This window comes from Kwoniella mangroviensis (assembly GCF_000507465.2).
Source record: "Kwoniella mangroviensis CBS 8507 chromosome 1 map unlocalized Ctg02, whole genome shotgun sequence".
NCBI lineage: Eukaryota > Fungi > Basidiomycota > Tremellomycetes > Tremellales > Cryptococcaceae > Kwoniella > Kwoniella mangrovensis.
This window is the reverse complement of record NW_027062534.1, coordinates 3,027,815-3,045,437: the sequence shown is the minus strand read 5'-3', so window position 1 is coordinate 3,045,437 and position 17,623 is coordinate 3,027,815. Positions and strand designations below refer to the sequence as shown.

The window sequence follows — 17,623 nt, the reverse complement described above, 5'->3', positions numbered from 1 at the left end:
TGTGTATCAAAACCTCATTTACCCCTTTTTCTCATCATATGTGAATACAATAAATATCCATAGAAGTAAACCATAAAGAAATAAAGAATGATGGGAATGCTCGCCTGGTGCGATTTCATGAATATAGAACCTGGAAAATGAATTCATTGATACCGTAAACGAAATGAAATGCACCATTGCACCATTGTCCGAATGTACAGTGCAATTGCCCATCGGAGGATGATACAGTGCAAACGAAATCTTTGAAGATCGACCATATTGCAATATGCCCGATTACTCATGTGCACATATATAACATATATATGTGTGTGGATCTATATGCATCTATCGATTCTACATTCTACATCGGTATAAGATGTTTCTTTGTTTTTTTGTACCCTCACTCTTCCTCACCGAAATGAGTAGCGCAATAAGGTGACTTTTGTCTCACTGTTTTTCCTTTTTTGTACAAGTAAAAAGGGATCGGTACCATACCTATTGATAACATGGCCAAGAGGAATAGAGCCCATTGGTTGCCCATTCCTACGAACATCTGTCTGGCGACTAATCACGAGACAAAGAACATGTCAAGTCAGTTAGCATTACTGATGAAAAGCAGTTTGTGTAGAGTAGGACCTACATAATGGGAAGATGGCACCGACCTATCATGAGTAGATCAGCAGGTATACTTCACTGTGCAGTACATAGTACATTGGTCGACTGAATTGCACTCACGATATTCCTTACGAACACCACACCGCCCAGGGCAGAAGCTGAATAACGCCCGTACCCGTCTACTACGTAGTTGAGAATAGCAGCAAGGATGACATAACTACACAAGGAGGAGGACAATCAGTATCACACCAGACACTTCACTGTGATATAGACGAGGAAAAACTTACAAGCCAAATCCAAATAGGGTAAAACCAATCAATGGCGCTATCCATGGTAGATAACTGTAACTTGTCCAAGCGGCAATCATTAACCCGATGGGACAAAAGGGAGTACACCATAATGCTGACCACCATCTTGATTCAGGATCGGAAAATCCTTTAATACTGCTCGCCTGGAGATACTTTCTGTTCTGAATTGGAGTTAGGGCGAAACCCATTACAGAGCCTAGGACGTAAGCTAGGAAAGTCAGGTTGACAGTACCGGAGCTATCATATATCACATGGATAGGTTAGTTTCCATTGGCATGACAACATGTTGAATTTGTTGATTTCCTGACTTACTGGGTCCAACCATGTCCTCCATTACCTGAACCAAATACCAAAGGGAAAGCCTCATTCGACAAGAAGATCATCCCAAATACGAACCCATTTATACCCGCACACAGGTATGTGATCGGCTCGGTAAACAAGAACTTGAACGGTCGGAAAATCGTAACTGTATATAAATGTTTGGGATCTTTCTTGACGAGCTCATGTTCGCCGTACATCTCTAATCCTGTTTGTTGTCTAAGGACGCGAGTTTTGCGAGAGAGGATTATGGTATCTCGAGTTTCGGGCAGGAAGAAGAAGATTATGAAGATGAATGCACCGAATATGATCAACTGGAAAAATATGAAGATCGTCATTAGCAATGGTTTGAGGTATAACCAGGAACTTTGATTGTTTAGGTATTGTACTCACATAGGTCCAAAATAACCATCTCCATCCTTTTTCCTGAGCTAGATAACCTGAGAGGGCGTTTCCCAGAGGGGGTCTAGAGGAAGACGGACGACGGGACCGATGATCAGTGATTTGCGACTATCTTGCGACATTGAGCGAAACATACCCATCCGCACTGCTCAAAGCGTATATGGCAACTGCCATCCCACCTTCGTCTATACCGAACAGGTCATGAACTACTCCACCGGTATTGGCGAGGGGAGTACTGTTCATCCATTCAGCCGGCTATACTCACCGCATCCGGGCTGGACGGACTCGAGTCCACTCACCTTCCAGCGAAGCCTTGGATGAATCGGCATACTAACACGGTCGCCAAGTTCTTAGCTAGGGCGAGCTATAGTATTGGTCAAGAATACTTGAATTAGCTTCTTGTTTATACCGCTGACAGCTTATCGATTGTGACTTTACTCACAGGAATTTGGAATATAGTGAATATAGTCCAGGATACTAGATAAACAGGTCTTCTACCCCAATACTCGCTTAGGGGAGCTAAGAACATCGGTCCTGTAAATGGTAGATCACCAGAGACATCAGCACAACTCATAGGCATAGGATGTCTACTATAGATCCATGTATGTTCCTAGTTAGAGACGTTGGGAGATGGATACTCACCGAAAGCGAAGCCAAGCTACATATGTGCAAGAAATGATAGGTCAGCTCAGATCAAGTTCTGTTAGATCCTCTTCAGTGATCCACTCACGATATACAAACTGAGACCTAATGTTCCGAGCTCCGAACCGAATCCTAACTCCTCCTGCATCTGTTCTACCCCCGTCGAATATCCCGATACGCATAAGCAGACCTAATCCAAAGGTCCAAATTGAGATAAATCAGCTCGTTATGGTATAAACCATAATTGGATTGGGTAAGAACAGTAGTAGTACAAGTTTCAACTGAAATCTCACAAACTCACAAGGTTATTCAAAAGAGATGCCAATCCAACCAAAGCGTATCTTTTCCAATTCATCCAATTCCTAGGACTCGAAGGATCAGAAGATAAACTCTTAATTAACAAATTCCCTTTGGCATCTTTCTTCCATATATAAGCGTGATTATCTTGTAAGATCTGACGAGTCTCTTGATTTATCCCCAATTCATCGTAGAGTTGAATGTTCGCTTTTGATTTGGATCGAATGAGGTTCGGGGTATCGATATGATCTGAAGTAGGAGCGAGAGCTTTTGATTGTTTTTCTGAAGTAGTAACATTACCATGATTGTTGAACATTTTCTGAAGAATATCTGTCTGACCGGTTGACCGGTTGACCAATTCCGATTCAGCTTGGACGGTTTCTTGGCTGTTTATTGATTTGTTATACCAATGGTCAGACCCAGCTGCTGATCAAGAGAACTCTGTAAGTTTGGTGAAAGAGATAAATAAATACCAAGTGAAGTTCGATATCTCCTTTTGACCACTTAGAACGAATATATTCATTCCATTATACATTTTACACATGAGAGATCCGTATCCCCCTCCACATGAATCCTCATGTGGTCCCCCTAATTCAAGGCAATAAAGCCCCAATCGATACTGCTTAATTAGTAAGGTATCATGACTATTCATGACGATAAAAGGAAAGAACCTTCGGTGACGTACCCGGAGAAGAGAAGTTAACAGTAGAAGCGGTTGAGTCTGTTTTTAGAATCAATCATTCGCTTTCGTCGGCGGATTACGGAATTTCTGCCGGCGATCGGGGAATTGGTGTATTTCAAGAGATAACAACAACATGTGAGCATTATTGCATGCCTCGTCTCGAGCAAGTTTTGAAACCTGGATCGAAATGCATAGACATTCCATCTCCATCACACCCTTACACTGCCTACTCATCTTGTCTTGAAACCATGTAAAAAAAAGGGTGGAGATATAAGGAATACCTGATCAAACAATGAATAAGAGCAAAAGTTAAAGGAAAGAAAAAAAATCTATTGATCTGATGATCTAGAGGCACCATCCGCGCGTCTGACCTGTGAATGAGATATGTAAAGGGGAAAATGCTATCTATACTGATTGTCGTGCTGGATCGTTATTTCAACGTCGCACATGATAAGTGATGGATGAGAAGATGCAAATATATGATGAACCAGAAAGGGAAAGAAGATGGAATAGAAACCTTGAGAAGCAAAATTTTATACAAATTGAGGCTGCCCTCTCGAGGACAAGCCCATGGTACACGGTGTAATCGAAGTGAAATTCAATGTTCAGCGTGATTGGTATAAAGGAGAATCACAAGTCGCGATATTCCCCTTTCTATGATGTGTAGATTGCAAATTTCAGATAATGTTGATAATAATGGTGATAAGTAGAAAAGTATACATGAAATGAGGTTGATGTTATTACCAAAAGGATGCGAGGTGATTTTTATGGATGTGGAAATATGAAAGAAGAGAATGATAAAAACTGATTTAAGAACCATAAAAGTGTGGAATTAGCGATTCATCGCCAGAAGTATCGATCGGCGTATCAGATACTGGCGTTCCGGAGAAAGCGGTGACGAGAGGGACTGCCTGGCTTTACTGGCCAAAGTTGAAACCACCTTGAGGAGCGGCAACTATGATGACAAATCAGTTAGATAAGTTGTTACAGAATCGAACAAAGCTCAGTATAGCAATCACTCACCATCAGATTGGAAGGCATATTGACCTGAAGCGTCGACAGCTGGTGCAGCAGCATCGGCTTCTTCCTCATCTTCGTCGGGGAAGAATTCTATCGTAGATCACAAACATCAGCACCAAAGCTAATCTCTATCTATGTTATCGTAGTGATGACTCACTATCCATGATGTAGAAACATTTCTTGTAGATTTCCAAGTTCTCGTGATGTTGCAAGTTGTGGATGTTAACCATACCACCCGCTTCTTCGATGTACTGAGCGTACTTGTTGACTCCACCTGGACCTTGAGCTTCTTTGTCGACATCACCAACTTTCAAGATGTTCTCGAGACCGTCAAGGGCAACTTGGATTATCTTGTTGTCCATCGAAGTGAGGAGATCACACATAGGTTTGATACACCCTTGTGAGACGAGGTATCGAATTTGGTTAGGTTCTTGAAGACCACCTGAGGTCGCGTTGGAGATGGCCCAACAGGCTTCTTTCTTGGTCTTGAAATCAGCGTTAGCAAGGATGTTGACAAGGGGAGGGACAAGGTTGCTGAAAGGCAGAAATGACATCAGCTCAAACTCTCCTATCGTAACCGAGCAGCAGACTCACGCATCAATGATAGCTTGGATCTGCATGGGCGAACCAGCAGTGATGTTTGAGATAGTCCAACAAGCTTCCTTCCTGATGCCTTCTTTGGGAGATGAGAGTAAGCTGAGAAGAGCGGGAAGAGCACCCGATGAGATGACAACTTGAGTTTGGAGGTCGTCACCGGTAACGATGTTTCCTACAGATCGAAGAGCGGGGGTTTGGACAGCAGTGGAAGGGTGCCTATTACATATTGTCAGCTTTATGCAATGGACGATCATGAATTGGTCTTACATGAGCAAGTCCACCAATCGTCTACAGACACCACTCTCGATAACAGCTTGAATTTTGTCGTTTGTGCCGTCAGAAAGGTAGGAGATAGCCCAACAAGCATCGATGAGGACTTCATCGTCAAGGGAGTAGATGAGCTTGGTGAGGACGGTAAGAGCGGGCGAGATCTACAACAGCATGTTAGTTTCAGCCTACCAAGATGTGCGATGACCCACCAATTCCCATTCTGGTTGAGGGTTCTTTCCTCTACAGAAGTTGCTCAATGTCCAAGTAGCGTTTCTGAGCATTGATAACTTGTGGTTCTCGTTGAGAAGGACAAGGAGAGGTTGGAGAGCGCCTTGGCCGAGGACGTGATCTCGACATTTGGGTGAGTCACCAGCGATGTTACCGAGAGCCCAGACACTGTATAGTTTGTTGTCAGTATTGGCTCTACAACTCATGAAAAATAGTTGACGATTGACGAGACACTCACGCCTGCTCTCGAACGTCGAGCACGCTGGAAGAGAGGAGGCGGATGAAGTATGGTACAGCGCCAGCTTGGATAACGACTTGTGTGTGCTCAGAAGTTCCGGAAGCGATGTCTGATCGGGAGATGGGATGTTAGCATTCAGATGGTCATGCGATCATGTCAGATGAGGAGATGCAACTCACTGGTCAAAGCCCAAGCGGCCTCAAACTGTTGCAGAGGAAAAAACATCATTTAGCTGATGAGATATCGAGGTCAATAGGAGGTGGATTGACTCACTTGGATCATTGTGTTGTTGCTAGACAAGAACTCTACAAATCGAGGTACTACACCACATTGGATCACTCTGTCTATAGGTGGGTTTTTCTCCTTTGACAAAAGCCTGCGTCATGTCATATCAGCTCCAGTACTCTGTGATTCAATCATATTATATAGAGAAAGACTCACTTTCTGAATTTGGTGGTAGCATCCAACTGAGCTTCTTGATCATCGCTGTAAACAGCTTGAAGCATTCCAGGGAGGGTATCAGCGAGGGAGCCAACATCTACACCTGTCTCATCATCCGATTCGATACCATCATCAGCTGAGATCGGTTGCAAGTTACGTCTCTTGGCGATGGATTCTTCTCTCTAAGTGTTATTACGGCGTTAGATCAGCGTCACGCGAGTCCAGAGGAAAAAAACGAGAGAACACACTTTTTGACGTCGGATTTCTACTTGTTGTTCCTCTCTTCTTCGTCGAAGCTATACATCATATACGTATTAGCATTCGTCCTTGATCCATACATGGAAAAGGGAGGGGTATTGATGTGGAAAGGCTGTCAGAAAGTTGGGTGGCCAAATGACCAACGAAAGAGGGAAAGGGGAAAATTTACCTCTTGAGCAGAGAAAGAGGACTTTCCCTTGAAGTTGTTCCTTCTATGATCGAGATTACGAGCTTCCATGTTGATGTGAGGAGTGTCGATTAGACTTTTTGGAGGGATGAAGAGTGTGCGGTAGGGTTAGAGAGAGAGTGTGAGTGGTGGATGTCAGTCGATGTTATGTTGTTTGAAGAGAGTCAATGCATTTCACTTCATCTCCAGCCAAAAGTCGCGACTACTACCATATGAAAAACACCACACACACAACCATAACGGGGAGGATCATATAAATACCCAGACTTACGTAACACGAACACCCGAAGACGTCACTCCAGTCCAGGTTACTCGCTACCCAAGCCTACACCAGATAATCATGGAGAAACAAAACACCACGTAGGATGCTTGTCGACAAGAGCATATGTCTATAGCTCAACTAGTACAGTAGAATCAGTGGAAATGGGCGAATCATCAAGACGAGATCGATCAAGATCCCGCTCACCATCTCGAAAACATCGTGAACGGGATCGCAAGGACAAAAACCGAGAGAGCAGAGATCGATCACCGTCTTCGAAGCATCACTATCATCATAGATCGTCCAAACATCACGAAGATGAAGATAGACACAGGAAGCATAAAAAGGACAGAAGGGATAGGGACGAGACTGAGGAAGAGAGGAATGAGAGGAAGAGGCTGAAGAAGAAAAAGAGCAAGGTGGATGAAAAAGGATTGGAAATTGTTGATGATGATTATGATGAGTCGATGTGGGTAGAAAAGGGGATTGATGGAACGGTGGGTTCAGCCATTCCTGCAATTTCGTATGGAAGAATGTAGCTCATCATGTTGTCCAATATGTAGGAAGCCACATCAAATATACCTACTTCCGATTCACTGGCACTCCAATCCAACCCTTCCAACCCTCCTCCAAAGGTGCCTTTACCCCCGTCGACTTCCAGCGGATCTCAGGCTAGAGAGAGAGAGTCATGGATGCTGGAGCCTCTGGATGGCACCTCAGCGACTGTACCTGCTCCAACAAGAGATATACCGAGAAGTGCAGGAAGTAGGGGAGGCATGACAGAAGGCTATGGGGATGAGACCGTGTCAAATAGGAATTTGGGAGGAGGGATGGATTTCTTCGAAGGACTGGGAACGGTCCATGAGAGGAAAGATCCAAAAGCTGATTTACCTGATCCGTCAAAAGTGAGCTAGAGGATTGAGGAGCCCAGCCTGGCTGTCACATAGCTAATAGAGATTATAGCTGGTCGTCGACAAGCGATTTGAGCTGAATACACAGTTGCTGGAAGGTAAAAATATCGATGATTATGAGACTATTGGTGAGTCACATCTTGGCTGGTAAAAGTGCCCTTTTTTAATATTCCATCTGATTGATCCTTTTTTACCTCGCAGAAAAGAAAATCACCCCTGGTGGACCGGGATACCAGTGGAGGATGATGAAGTTGAAGCGACTGTATGAACAAGCGGAGGAACAGTGAGCATCGTCTCAAAGCATCATGCATCCATGTGCATCACTAATTGTGACACGCAGGAATCGAGAAGTTGAAGATGTCGCTTTAGAGCGATATGGTAATCTTGAAGATTTCCAAGCCGCCCTCGAAGAACGACGCATATTAGACGAGAAAGAGGCAAGACGTAGATCCCGAAGGGGTCAACCTGGTTCAGATGGATTTTCAACGCCTGGAGGAGGATCTTCAGGATTTCGTACACCTGATACAACCAATCGGAGATTCATGTTCACGAACCCATCAGGTGGAGAGGAGCTCGGATCAAGTAGACCAAGTTCAAGAAGTGGATTCAGACGTCCACAAGGTCAAGGTGAAGAGAATGATTTCCAGACCCCCTCTGGATCCGGAGGAGGAAGAATCGATGAATTACGTAGAAGGGAGAGTGGTACGAATGTCAATGTCACTCCCGGAGGTAAAGAGAGGGCAATCGGATTCACAAGTCAACAGCCTAAAGTATCGACGCCAATTCCAAGTGTGTTCACTCCTACTTCCTTGACCCGATCTGCTTCAGGATACCCTTTCAATTCTACCGCCGAGGGAGGGGGCGGTGCGGTGGAAAATCCTGATCCTACTTCATCCAAACCGCCTTTGACGACCGAACAGTTAAATAAACTACAAGCGAGAGTCATCAGAGCTAAACTGATGGATGAACCCAATGCGGTGTCACTAGAAGAAGAATACGAGAGGGAAAGAACGAAATCTGAACGGGCAAAAGAGAATGGCGGAGCGGGATTATGGCAAGGCTCGACTGATCCTAGTGGATTACAAGGTCAGTTCGGAAGGACGGACGGTAAAGGGAATCAAGTTGAGGTGCAGATGTTGCCGACACTGGACGGGAGAGGTAAATTGTATGATGTTGGATTGGGCGCTTCGGATGAAGGGGAATTGCGGCCTGGTAATAGGAGAAAGAAGGTTGAAAAGGTAGGTTTATTCACTGGTCATCAGATCGTTGCGGTGTATGTGTATGAACAAGGATGAGAGCTAATGGGTCGACTTGTTCAGTTCGAGACTAGAGATAGGGAAGGGAACGTCCTTCGGTACAATGCAGATGATGATACCCAATCTCTGGGTGAATTAGTGAGACAAGAAAAATTCGGTGCTGGATCAAGTGATCAGAAGAATATGGATGCGGAGATGGCAGCTGCTATCACTAGAGATGCCAAATTTGAGGTGAGCAAGTCATCCCACGATTGGTCGGTCGTCAGGTGCCAAGCTGATGTGCAAATACCACAGTCTGATGTTGACTATATGGACGATAATGTTGATAAACTTGCAAGGAGGAAGATGAAGAGTGATGCGATGAAACGGGCATTCGCAATCAATGGTGGGTACAATCAGCTATGGGAAACGAGCAACTCGTATGTCATACAATCAAGCTGACTTCTTCTTGAAATCTTAGATTACGCTAGAACGAAGAAAGCTCTTGACAGTTGTTCATTCTGCTATCAAGATGATCGAAATCCCCTGGCAGCGATCGTCGCTCTAGGTACTCGAACGTACATGTGTTGCACGCAATTCGAAGAACTCGTTCCTGGACATTGTCTGATCGTACCTATACAGCATCATCTAAGTATGTTGGAGATGGATGATGATGATTGGGAAGAAGTCAGGGTGAGTGAACCGTACCATTGTGTACGTTGATGATGGCTAATTGTTGTTGTGTGTTTTGATCTTCGTGTATATAGAATTTCATGAAATGTCTGATGCGTATGCACGCTCAAACGAACCACGGAGTGATCTTCTTCGAAACGGTCTTATCATTCAAATATCAAAAACACACTTATATCGAAGCTATCCCAGTCCCTTATGAAACTTTCCAAGATTTACCTGCCTACTTTAGAGAATCGATAATGGCCTCTGAAGGAGAATGGACACAACATAAGAAAATTATTGATTTTTCAACTAGACCGGGTGGATTTAGGAGGATGATGGTTCCCAACTTGCCTTATTTCATGTGTCAATGGGATTACAAGGGTGAAAAGGGGTATGGACATGTGATTGAGGGTGTATCGGATAGTGGGACAGGTGCGGGTAAAGCGGAAGGTGAAGATAAAGAGGGGGATGTAGGTGGTGCAGGGGGTAAAGAAGATGAATTTCCAAGGTGAGTTGATTAGGCCTGTAGTAGTTGACAGTGGTAATCAAGCCCAACACAACCGTTGTATCCTTCTTACCTTGTATCCTTATGCTTGTTTCCCCTTGGATTATGACGCTGATATACCCTTGTTCTTGTAGATACTTTGCAGCGGAAGTTATAGGTAATGTGTTAGGTTTGGAACCTCGTAAATGGAGGAAACCACGTAAGATAGATTATAATTTGAATAAAGATCGAGCTAGAAAATTAGGAGAAAAGTTCCAACCTTTTAATTGGACTGTTGGACAAGGCGTCTAGTTTAAGGACCCTGTATGATCACATATCACATATTAAAAATGCCATGCATAAGATGAATTTTGTGTCAATCCTGTTCACATCCCAATGAACCAACTTTCCACCACTTGAGCTACGCTCCTTCCTGCACCAGGAGCCATACAAGAGTACTCATCTTTCATACCGTGAGCGACGAAGACCGCTCGATAATGAAGCCATATAGCTAATACTATACCAGCATGCCACCACTACGCAACATCAATCAGTTTTAGTAATGAGACATGAACGAATACATTGTAAGACCTAACTCACCTGATGAGACATCCCCCATCTATCGAATTTACCTGGCCAATTACATTCTGGATAATGCATGGCGTAGAACCATAATCCTATGAGGTAAGCTGCGATCGACCATCCGAATGGGGCTGTCACGCGGGAAATCTGGAATTCAGCGAAAGAACAGAGACGCAATGTGAGTGGGCTTCGACGTACCGACAAAAGATAGTGCTTTGTGGAAACCATGTTGGAAGAAGAGTTGGAGCATCGGAGCGAACATTGCCACGCACAAAACGAGGAAGAAGGTTATTCGTAGGTGCTACGCTCATATAAAGCGAGACAAATCTTCATCAGTATCGTGTTGTTGCACATCTCTTTGAACGGATGGTTAAACTAATTCTATAGACTCACCTTGTTCCTCCTCTCGTTGAACCATTTTTGAAAAGGTAGATAAGAACCTAATGCACCGCAACATGCGTTGGTGGTACAATACAACAAGACTAATTTGGGTTGACAGTAGAAACCATTATATACTACAGTCCCGAAAGATGCAGCTATGAGCCCTACATACACATATCATGAAAATTGGTCAGTATACCAAGACAAGCGAAGCATCGACATAGTCTGATTGAACTTACATGATATACCGATATCTATACGAGTCAAGTCCATCGCTTGTCAGTGTCCTATTCTACATGTACAAGTCGCACGCAAAATCCCACTCACAATCGACACATGCACCCCACTCAAACCATCTCTTGGAAGCGCATCCACTGAGTACGTGCCAACTTGCCGAGGAGAACAGACAGGATATGGCGGCGATGAGGTATAAGGCCAAAATGAGGGTATCGAGGAGATGTGCATTTGGCAGGGGCGGGTTCAATATCATATACTGTATAGGAAAATAGAAGTGTAAACATATGATTATCTCATTCTGAGAGATTAGCCATATCGTCTCAGTACGAAAGATGCTCACAGGAATGAAAAGGGAGATAAGGATAGTCGGGATAAAATGAGAGTGGATGTTAACTGGAAGACATTATATCAGCTATAAAGTGGCTAGCGGACACCGAGTCCGGGGTTTACTGACTCGTCTCGTTGTGCATGATAAAAGCCGATTTGATCAATGGGACAGGACCAGTCTTGAGGTGTAGTGGAATGAAACGGCTGAAAAAGGGGAGAGAGAAATATCAAGTCAGTTTCAGTGGACTTAGGATTATGATGGTGTGTGTTCGAGACTACTTACTATCCAGTATGAACATGTTCATTATTTCTCCATAGCGCTGGTAGATCCTCATACCTGATTAACTTCTTCCCATCATCTGATCTTCTCAAAGATTCCTGTACAGTCGGACCCATAGTATCATCATGTTCAGCTACCAAGGCAGTCAACTTGGTATCTGTAATTTCAGGATGTTTCAAGACATATTCTTCGTCCTCTTCATCTTCTTTCTCTTGACCTTCTACATCTTCACCTAGCAGCGTATCAACATCTATATCCTCATGATCTTTCTCATCCACCAACGAAGCTTTACCGTACGGATCAGTTTTCGATCTTTGCAATTTCCCTTTCTTCACTGGACTCAATCTTCCTATAGCCTGTATCGTACTTTTCGTGGGGAGACTTGATGCTCCGAGAGATTTCGATCTTACTGCTCTTCGTCTATTCGCCTGAAGAGATGCAGGCGTACGATTCGGGAAAAGATATTCAGGTTCTTCATCCTCCTCTTCTTCATCTCCTAGAGGATATCTCTCCAAGGAAGCTGCTCTGCCTCTGGTGCTTGCTCTAGATTTCAGGGGATGAAGTTGATCGTTGTGGAAAGCCAGATCATCTTCTTGTTCTTCCCAACCTAATTTTTCCCATCCTGCCCATTCCTCCGATGGTAAGAATGTATGAACCACCTCTAAGACCCTCTTACGGGCACTCTCCACTGCACCTAGGTGATCCTTGTTTTCCCCTTCCTGTACCGATGAAGATCGGTAGACTAGAGCTGGATCGATGGATGATAATCGTGAAGGTAGGGATCGTAACCATTCTCTGGAAGGGTAAGAGGGAATGATCGGTACAGCTACGGAAGGTACCGAGACAGATAACGATGGAAGGTAATTCAACGCTTCTTCTCTCAATGTTGATAGATGATTCAGTAATCTAAGATGATGACTAAATTCTGATCCTCTACTTCCTCCAGCTCCATTGGTAGTCTCGAATCTATTTCTAAGTCCTGATCCAGATGTAGATGTTGTTGAGGAGTTCCCTAGTTTACTTGAAGATGCATAACCTATAGCTTCACCACCAAAATCATCTTCTCCATAATCATACTCGTATTCGTCATCTTCGCCTGAGATAGAGGGTGAAGAAGACGAAGCTCTCAATCTCTCTTCTTCCGCTGGGGGCAGTTCACCCAATTTCGATCGTAAGGCAACTTCCACCTCCCCCAGGTAGCCCAACAGCGCAGCTCGTAAGTTCGGTATGTTGGGGCGGAAGGTCGGTAAAGGCGGGTGGGACAGTCGACGCCATGATGAGGAGGATGAAGAGGAGGGATCTGCGGTCTGAGAAGGAGCGTGTTCTTCAGACATTGTGAAATGGGACAGAAATTGAATGGTGGCCCAAGGAGTTGGCAAGGAGAGCGAGTGGAGCTGATATGCCCTACACGGACGAAAAGAGCGTGGGTCTGCTGGTGAGCAGGGAGTTGACGATACGAGACGAACGGAGACTGAGGTTGAAAGTGTACTCGAGTATAGACCTCAAACGTGATTGAATGAATGGATGGTGATACCCGGCCGAATTTGATGGCATTCTGCCGAGTGGATCAGTGCGCTGTTGTAACAACGTGGTGCCTACTTTGATTCCGAAAGAAACGGTATCTACACTGGCGATCAATTACAACCTCCCACTCGACATCCATGCATCTCAGTCTGCAATACAAGAGGGAGACAGTCTTCTCTGAAATATGCATACAAGCACCGGTATGAAGGCTATCTCCGGTCTTCCGATGTACAGCACGAGTGAACCCAGCGACACGATAAGTGGTCATCCTGCCACGCTCATGACACTCACGTACGGAGAGCGCAGCTTACCATCCACTCTAGCCGTCTTGTCGACTTATATTTTCCCAAGTTGGAGATACTCGAATACAGTCAGTGATCGTTCGGGTCATTTGAGATTCCGTCAGTATGACAGGGAATTTTTGAAGAGCACGACTGTGTCAAGAGGATGTACTGATCCAAGACTAGATTCTTCGTCCTATGACGAAGATGTCCAGTAGATACAGTGTTTCTGCATGTAGATTCATGCATGGTTATCAGATATACAAGTCATGTAATACTTTGATTTGTGCGTGAGAGTACAGTAGTATACACTTCGGACTTCTCTGATCACCGCATTGATGTCAAGACCAGGGACCATGTCTCGGCGGCTACAGTGAGCAGCAACTCATGTAACGCGGGACCAAGCCCGCTCGCAGGGATCGTTCACATGACTGCGCTTTGAATCTTTGTATTTGTTGTTGTACAGTATTTGAATCTGGTTCAAGCTGTTGAATAAAGTGCAGCTAATCTGTACAGACAAACACATCAAGGTAGTATGAGTATGCATACACTTGACACCAGGAACCTTCAAAACGAACGATCCGCCCTGTGCTTTTCAAACGGAAATTCTTTCTATCTCCTCACACATCGTTCCGCCCCACAGTTGGACAAACCAACGGGATCTGTTTCCCTCTTCTTTGCTTTTTGTTCTCGCTGCCAGGTTAAGACTTGGTTATCAGGTGGTGGGCTCGATGTCAACATCGCGTAACGCCCAAAGTAGAATCTCTGATAGGATCTCAGGAACGAATTGTATGTTAACCCTGCAATAAAGGTACCCCAGTTTTAATCGTGATTTAAGTTACTTGGTGCTCCCTTTGGTTGCTTGGCATGACGCTTCGCTCCTTGCTGCGTTTCAGGTTTTCATCTATCGGTTTGTTTGGACTTGCTGTGTTTACCCCGTCGATACCCTTTGTTGACCGTTGAAAATGAATTCAAAGGGTAAAAGCAGAAAAAAAGCAACCATGACCTCAACTGAAAGTCTACTTTACTTTCCTCTGCTTTATCTCCTGGCACCTCTCTCGGATACCATAACGCTAAGATCCTTACAATAATATCGTCCTTACTTTTATCTTTTAACGGTCACCGGTGTTTCCCCCCGTTGCCCCCGGTGCTTTGTTATTGCTTGGATACTGCAATCTTCAGCCTGCACGTGGGTGTTGTCCAAGAAAAAGTCAAGGTCAAGGATTGAGATCATTGCTGTGCTTGCTTGTGCTTGTGCTTTCTGCTTGTGTATTTTGCTTTCGCTGCATCCATCTCCATCTTTGACCGAAAACATATCTTGACCAGTCCAAATGTTTATCAGTTTGACATCTTCCTTTGTCTAAATTATATACCAACGAAACAACCGCCCTCTCCACCTATCGTATCCAACTCTTGTCCACTCTTTCCAACGATATCAAACCCCACCAAACGACGCCCCATTGCCTCGCCCAAACTCCAGCTGAATTCGGCCGATCATACTTAATTTCTACCAGCCCTCCGCTCCCACTGATGGATAAACGAACTTCATCGCCTTTCAGTCAAGCCCTCTACGCCGTGGAAGTTCTGACAGACAGGATCAAGAGTTTGGGAATTAGGGTTAGTGAGAGTGGTCGTGATCGAGCGGAAACACAGAATGAAGAAGATGGGTATAGGTCATTATCATGGAGGAACAGCATACATGAAACAACTAGTCCTGCAAACATAGAATTGCCCGATGGAGTTGAAATCGAGGAGGAAGAAAACGAATCACCACCTCCATACGATATCGACTCGCCCATCTCACCAACCTCTCCGAGCTTCCCTACATCCTCCCCTACCAGCCAAATATCAAGGTTTCATCTAGATTACCTCTTGATAACAATCATATTACTGGCTGTGGGTAGTACCATCACCCTATTCATCATATTCCCTTTCCCAACGACTATACCGGCCTTTATTGGTCTATTTACCATATTATTAGGTTGGACATTGACAACATGGTTCAAAGTGATATATCATGTTTCTAGTATATTCAAATCAAGAGAGAAGATTTCAAACAGGACGAAAAACTTCTTCAACAGGTTCTCAACTACGAAGAGGACCATTTTAGCAACTTCGACGCTATTTGTATTGTTTTTATCATGCTTGGGATTCTGTCCACCCGAAGAACAGGATGTACCTGTTAGACCAGTGCAAGGAGAGAAATACTTTGTAGCTGCAAATTTACATAACAGTCAGGATATCTTACCGGGATGGTCAAGCGAATTGATCAAATTGATAAATTATCGTGAGTAAGATTCGACGTTTGACTTCTCAACATCACGTTGCTCTCATCACTGATCTTCGGTCGATTACATCTTATGATATAGTCGGATCCGATAACGTTTTCGTGTCGATATACGAATCCAATTCTCAGGATTCTACCAAATCACTCTTATCCTCTCTCAACGACACCTTACTGGGAATGGGTGTGGGCAGGTCAATCGTAACTGAGCAAGATGATAAACATTGGTGGCCATATAATACTTCACCAGAGAGAATAGGTTATTTGGCCAATGCGAGAAATAAAGCTTTGAAACCTATTCAATCGTCTGATCCTGAAATTAGGCTAAAAGGATACAATGTATTTACCAAGATTATTTTCTTAAATGATGTTTATTGGACATGGGAGAGTATGGTCAGGTTGATCAATACGAAGATTGAGGGGAGGGACGAGTACGACCAAGTTTGTGCGATGGATTTCGGCACGTCCGGTGAGTGATAGCATCTCACTACAAGACGTTCGTTGGTATCGTATGGCTTGCTGACCTTGTGATGACCTGACTTGATAGGTCTCTACGATACATGGGCATCAAGAGATATATGCGGTACACCCCTTCGACCATTCTGGCCCTATGTCAAAGATGAAACCACGATTGACAGACTGAGGAAAGAGGAACCGTTTGAAGTGTCATCGTGTTGGAATGGGGCGGTGGTATTTAAAGCTGGACCGTTCCTCTACAAACCACAAGAGGAAGATAGGGTAGATGAGGCGGAGATGATAGATTTGGAACAGAGTCATGGTGGTAGACATCTGGCGAAAAGAGGCTGGAAGATGGTTGATAATCGTGAGTCGGACTTGATCTGCTTTCATTGGGTTTTGCCCTTTTCAAAACATCGATAAATAATCGGTTGGGAGACTGATTGATATCCCGCGATTTTATAGCCTCGTATCCCAACTCCGTCTTCTCACCTTCCTTAACCCTCCCTATCCAATTCCGCACGTCCAACATATCCGCATGCGATCACTCGGAATGCTTCTTGATCGGCTATGACCTCCATAGGTTGTACGATACAGTCGCTCGACCACCTAGGATCTATATGAACCCCACGGTGAAGTTGGCTTATGAGAGGAATTGGTTCGTATGGCATAATACTGTATTGAGGATCCCAATCATACAGTGGTGGCTAGGTGAGTCATCCCATACCTTCTCAAAATGACCAGATAGACAATATACTAACGTTCTATTTCTGATCGGTGTGTTACAGAGAATTGGAGTCGAGGCTATCCGTTCTACTTTGTCGATTGGATATGGGAGAAAGCAGGACGAAGGAGGGATTATTGCACATGGTCTGCATTGGCTGTACATCTTCCTGAGAGATGTCCTGCTTTACCTGGTGCGATCGATAAGAATTGGGATCAGTAATACTCGATATTTGTCATGTTCTTAGTTTGGAGTTTGAGTTTTACGATATTTTAACGCTCTGTGGAAGTGAAATGGACGGAAAGTGTTCGAGGAAGGGAAGGTGGTGGAATCGTCTGAGGCTATGTCGGACAATAGCACTGTATTGTATATAAATCATTTTTAAATCATATTTCTAGCTGGTAAAGCGTGCTCTTACAATAGTCATCATCTGTCTTTCCCGGTTGTCCTGTTTTTTTTTTTTTTAATTTCCGCAAATAGATATCCTGCATTGAATGCACC

At 44.2% G+C, this 17,623-nt stretch overlaps 5 protein-coding genes across 5 annotated transcripts; 2 read left to right on the top strand and 3 right to left on the bottom strand.

Moving 5' to 3' along the window:
* Nucleotides 1–379: 379 nt before the first annotated feature.
* I203_106256 (uncharacterized protein) lies at nucleotides 380–2,877 on the bottom strand (the record flags this gene model as incomplete). Its single annotated transcript, XM_019148017.1, has 12 exons — nucleotides 380–543; nucleotides 620–641; nucleotides 715–811; nucleotides 882–1,139; nucleotides 1,215–1,534; nucleotides 1,614–1,686; nucleotides 1,759–1,857; nucleotides 1,922–1,986; nucleotides 2,065–2,156; nucleotides 2,265–2,280; nucleotides 2,353–2,454; nucleotides 2,566–2,877. 12 exons carry the CDS (start codon nucleotides 2,875–2,877, stop codon nucleotides 380–382), a joined length of 1,620 nt encoding a protein of 539 aa, XP_019002935.1.
* A 1,283-nt stretch (nucleotides 2,878–4,160) lies between these two features.
* Nucleotides 4,161–6,533, bottom strand: I203_106255 (uncharacterized protein; the record flags this gene model as incomplete). The annotated part of the gene is made up of 12 exons (XM_019148016.1): nucleotides 4,161–4,198; nucleotides 4,267–4,353; nucleotides 4,421–4,797; nucleotides 4,858–5,076; nucleotides 5,128–5,291; nucleotides 5,340–5,526; nucleotides 5,597–5,705; nucleotides 5,776–5,800; nucleotides 5,870–5,972; nucleotides 6,038–6,219; nucleotides 6,286–6,333; nucleotides 6,465–6,533. 12 exons carry the CDS (start codon nucleotides 6,531–6,533, stop codon nucleotides 4,161–4,163), a joined length of 1,608 nt encoding a protein of 535 aa, XP_019002934.1.
* Nucleotides 6,534–6,905: 372 nt separating this feature from the next.
* I203_106254 (uncharacterized protein) lies at nucleotides 6,906–10,358 on the top strand (the record flags this gene model as incomplete). Its single annotated transcript, XM_065517928.1, has 10 exons — nucleotides 6,906–7,238; nucleotides 7,305–7,646; nucleotides 7,705–7,780; nucleotides 7,854–7,935; nucleotides 7,993–8,890; nucleotides 8,972–9,139; nucleotides 9,203–9,293; nucleotides 9,369–9,580; nucleotides 9,655–10,070; nucleotides 10,202–10,358. 10 exons carry the CDS (start codon nucleotides 6,906–6,908, stop codon nucleotides 10,356–10,358), a joined length of 2,775 nt encoding a protein of 924 aa, XP_065373232.1.
* Nucleotides 10,359–10,432: 74 nt separating this feature from the next.
* Nucleotides 10,433–13,187, bottom strand: I203_106253 (uncharacterized protein; the record flags this gene model as incomplete). Its single annotated transcript, XM_065517927.1, has 8 exons — nucleotides 10,433–10,582; nucleotides 10,647–10,759; nucleotides 10,827–10,929; nucleotides 11,022–11,173; nucleotides 11,337–11,502; nucleotides 11,587–11,639; nucleotides 11,701–11,777; nucleotides 11,857–13,187. 8 exons carry the CDS (start codon nucleotides 13,185–13,187, stop codon nucleotides 10,433–10,435), a joined length of 2,145 nt encoding a protein of 714 aa, XP_065373231.1.
* A 2,001-nt stretch (nucleotides 13,188–15,188) lies between these two features.
* On the top strand, nucleotides 15,189–17,344 carry I203_106252 (uncharacterized protein; the record flags this gene model as incomplete). The annotated part of the gene is made up of 5 exons (XM_019148013.1): nucleotides 15,189–15,945; nucleotides 16,028–16,411; nucleotides 16,490–16,765; nucleotides 16,864–17,109; nucleotides 17,187–17,344. The coding sequence occupies 5 exons, from the start codon at nucleotides 15,189–15,191 to the stop codon at nucleotides 17,342–17,344; spliced, it is 1,821 nt and encodes a 606-aa protein (XP_019002931.1).
* Between the last annotated feature and the right edge of the window lie 279 nt (nucleotides 17,345–17,623).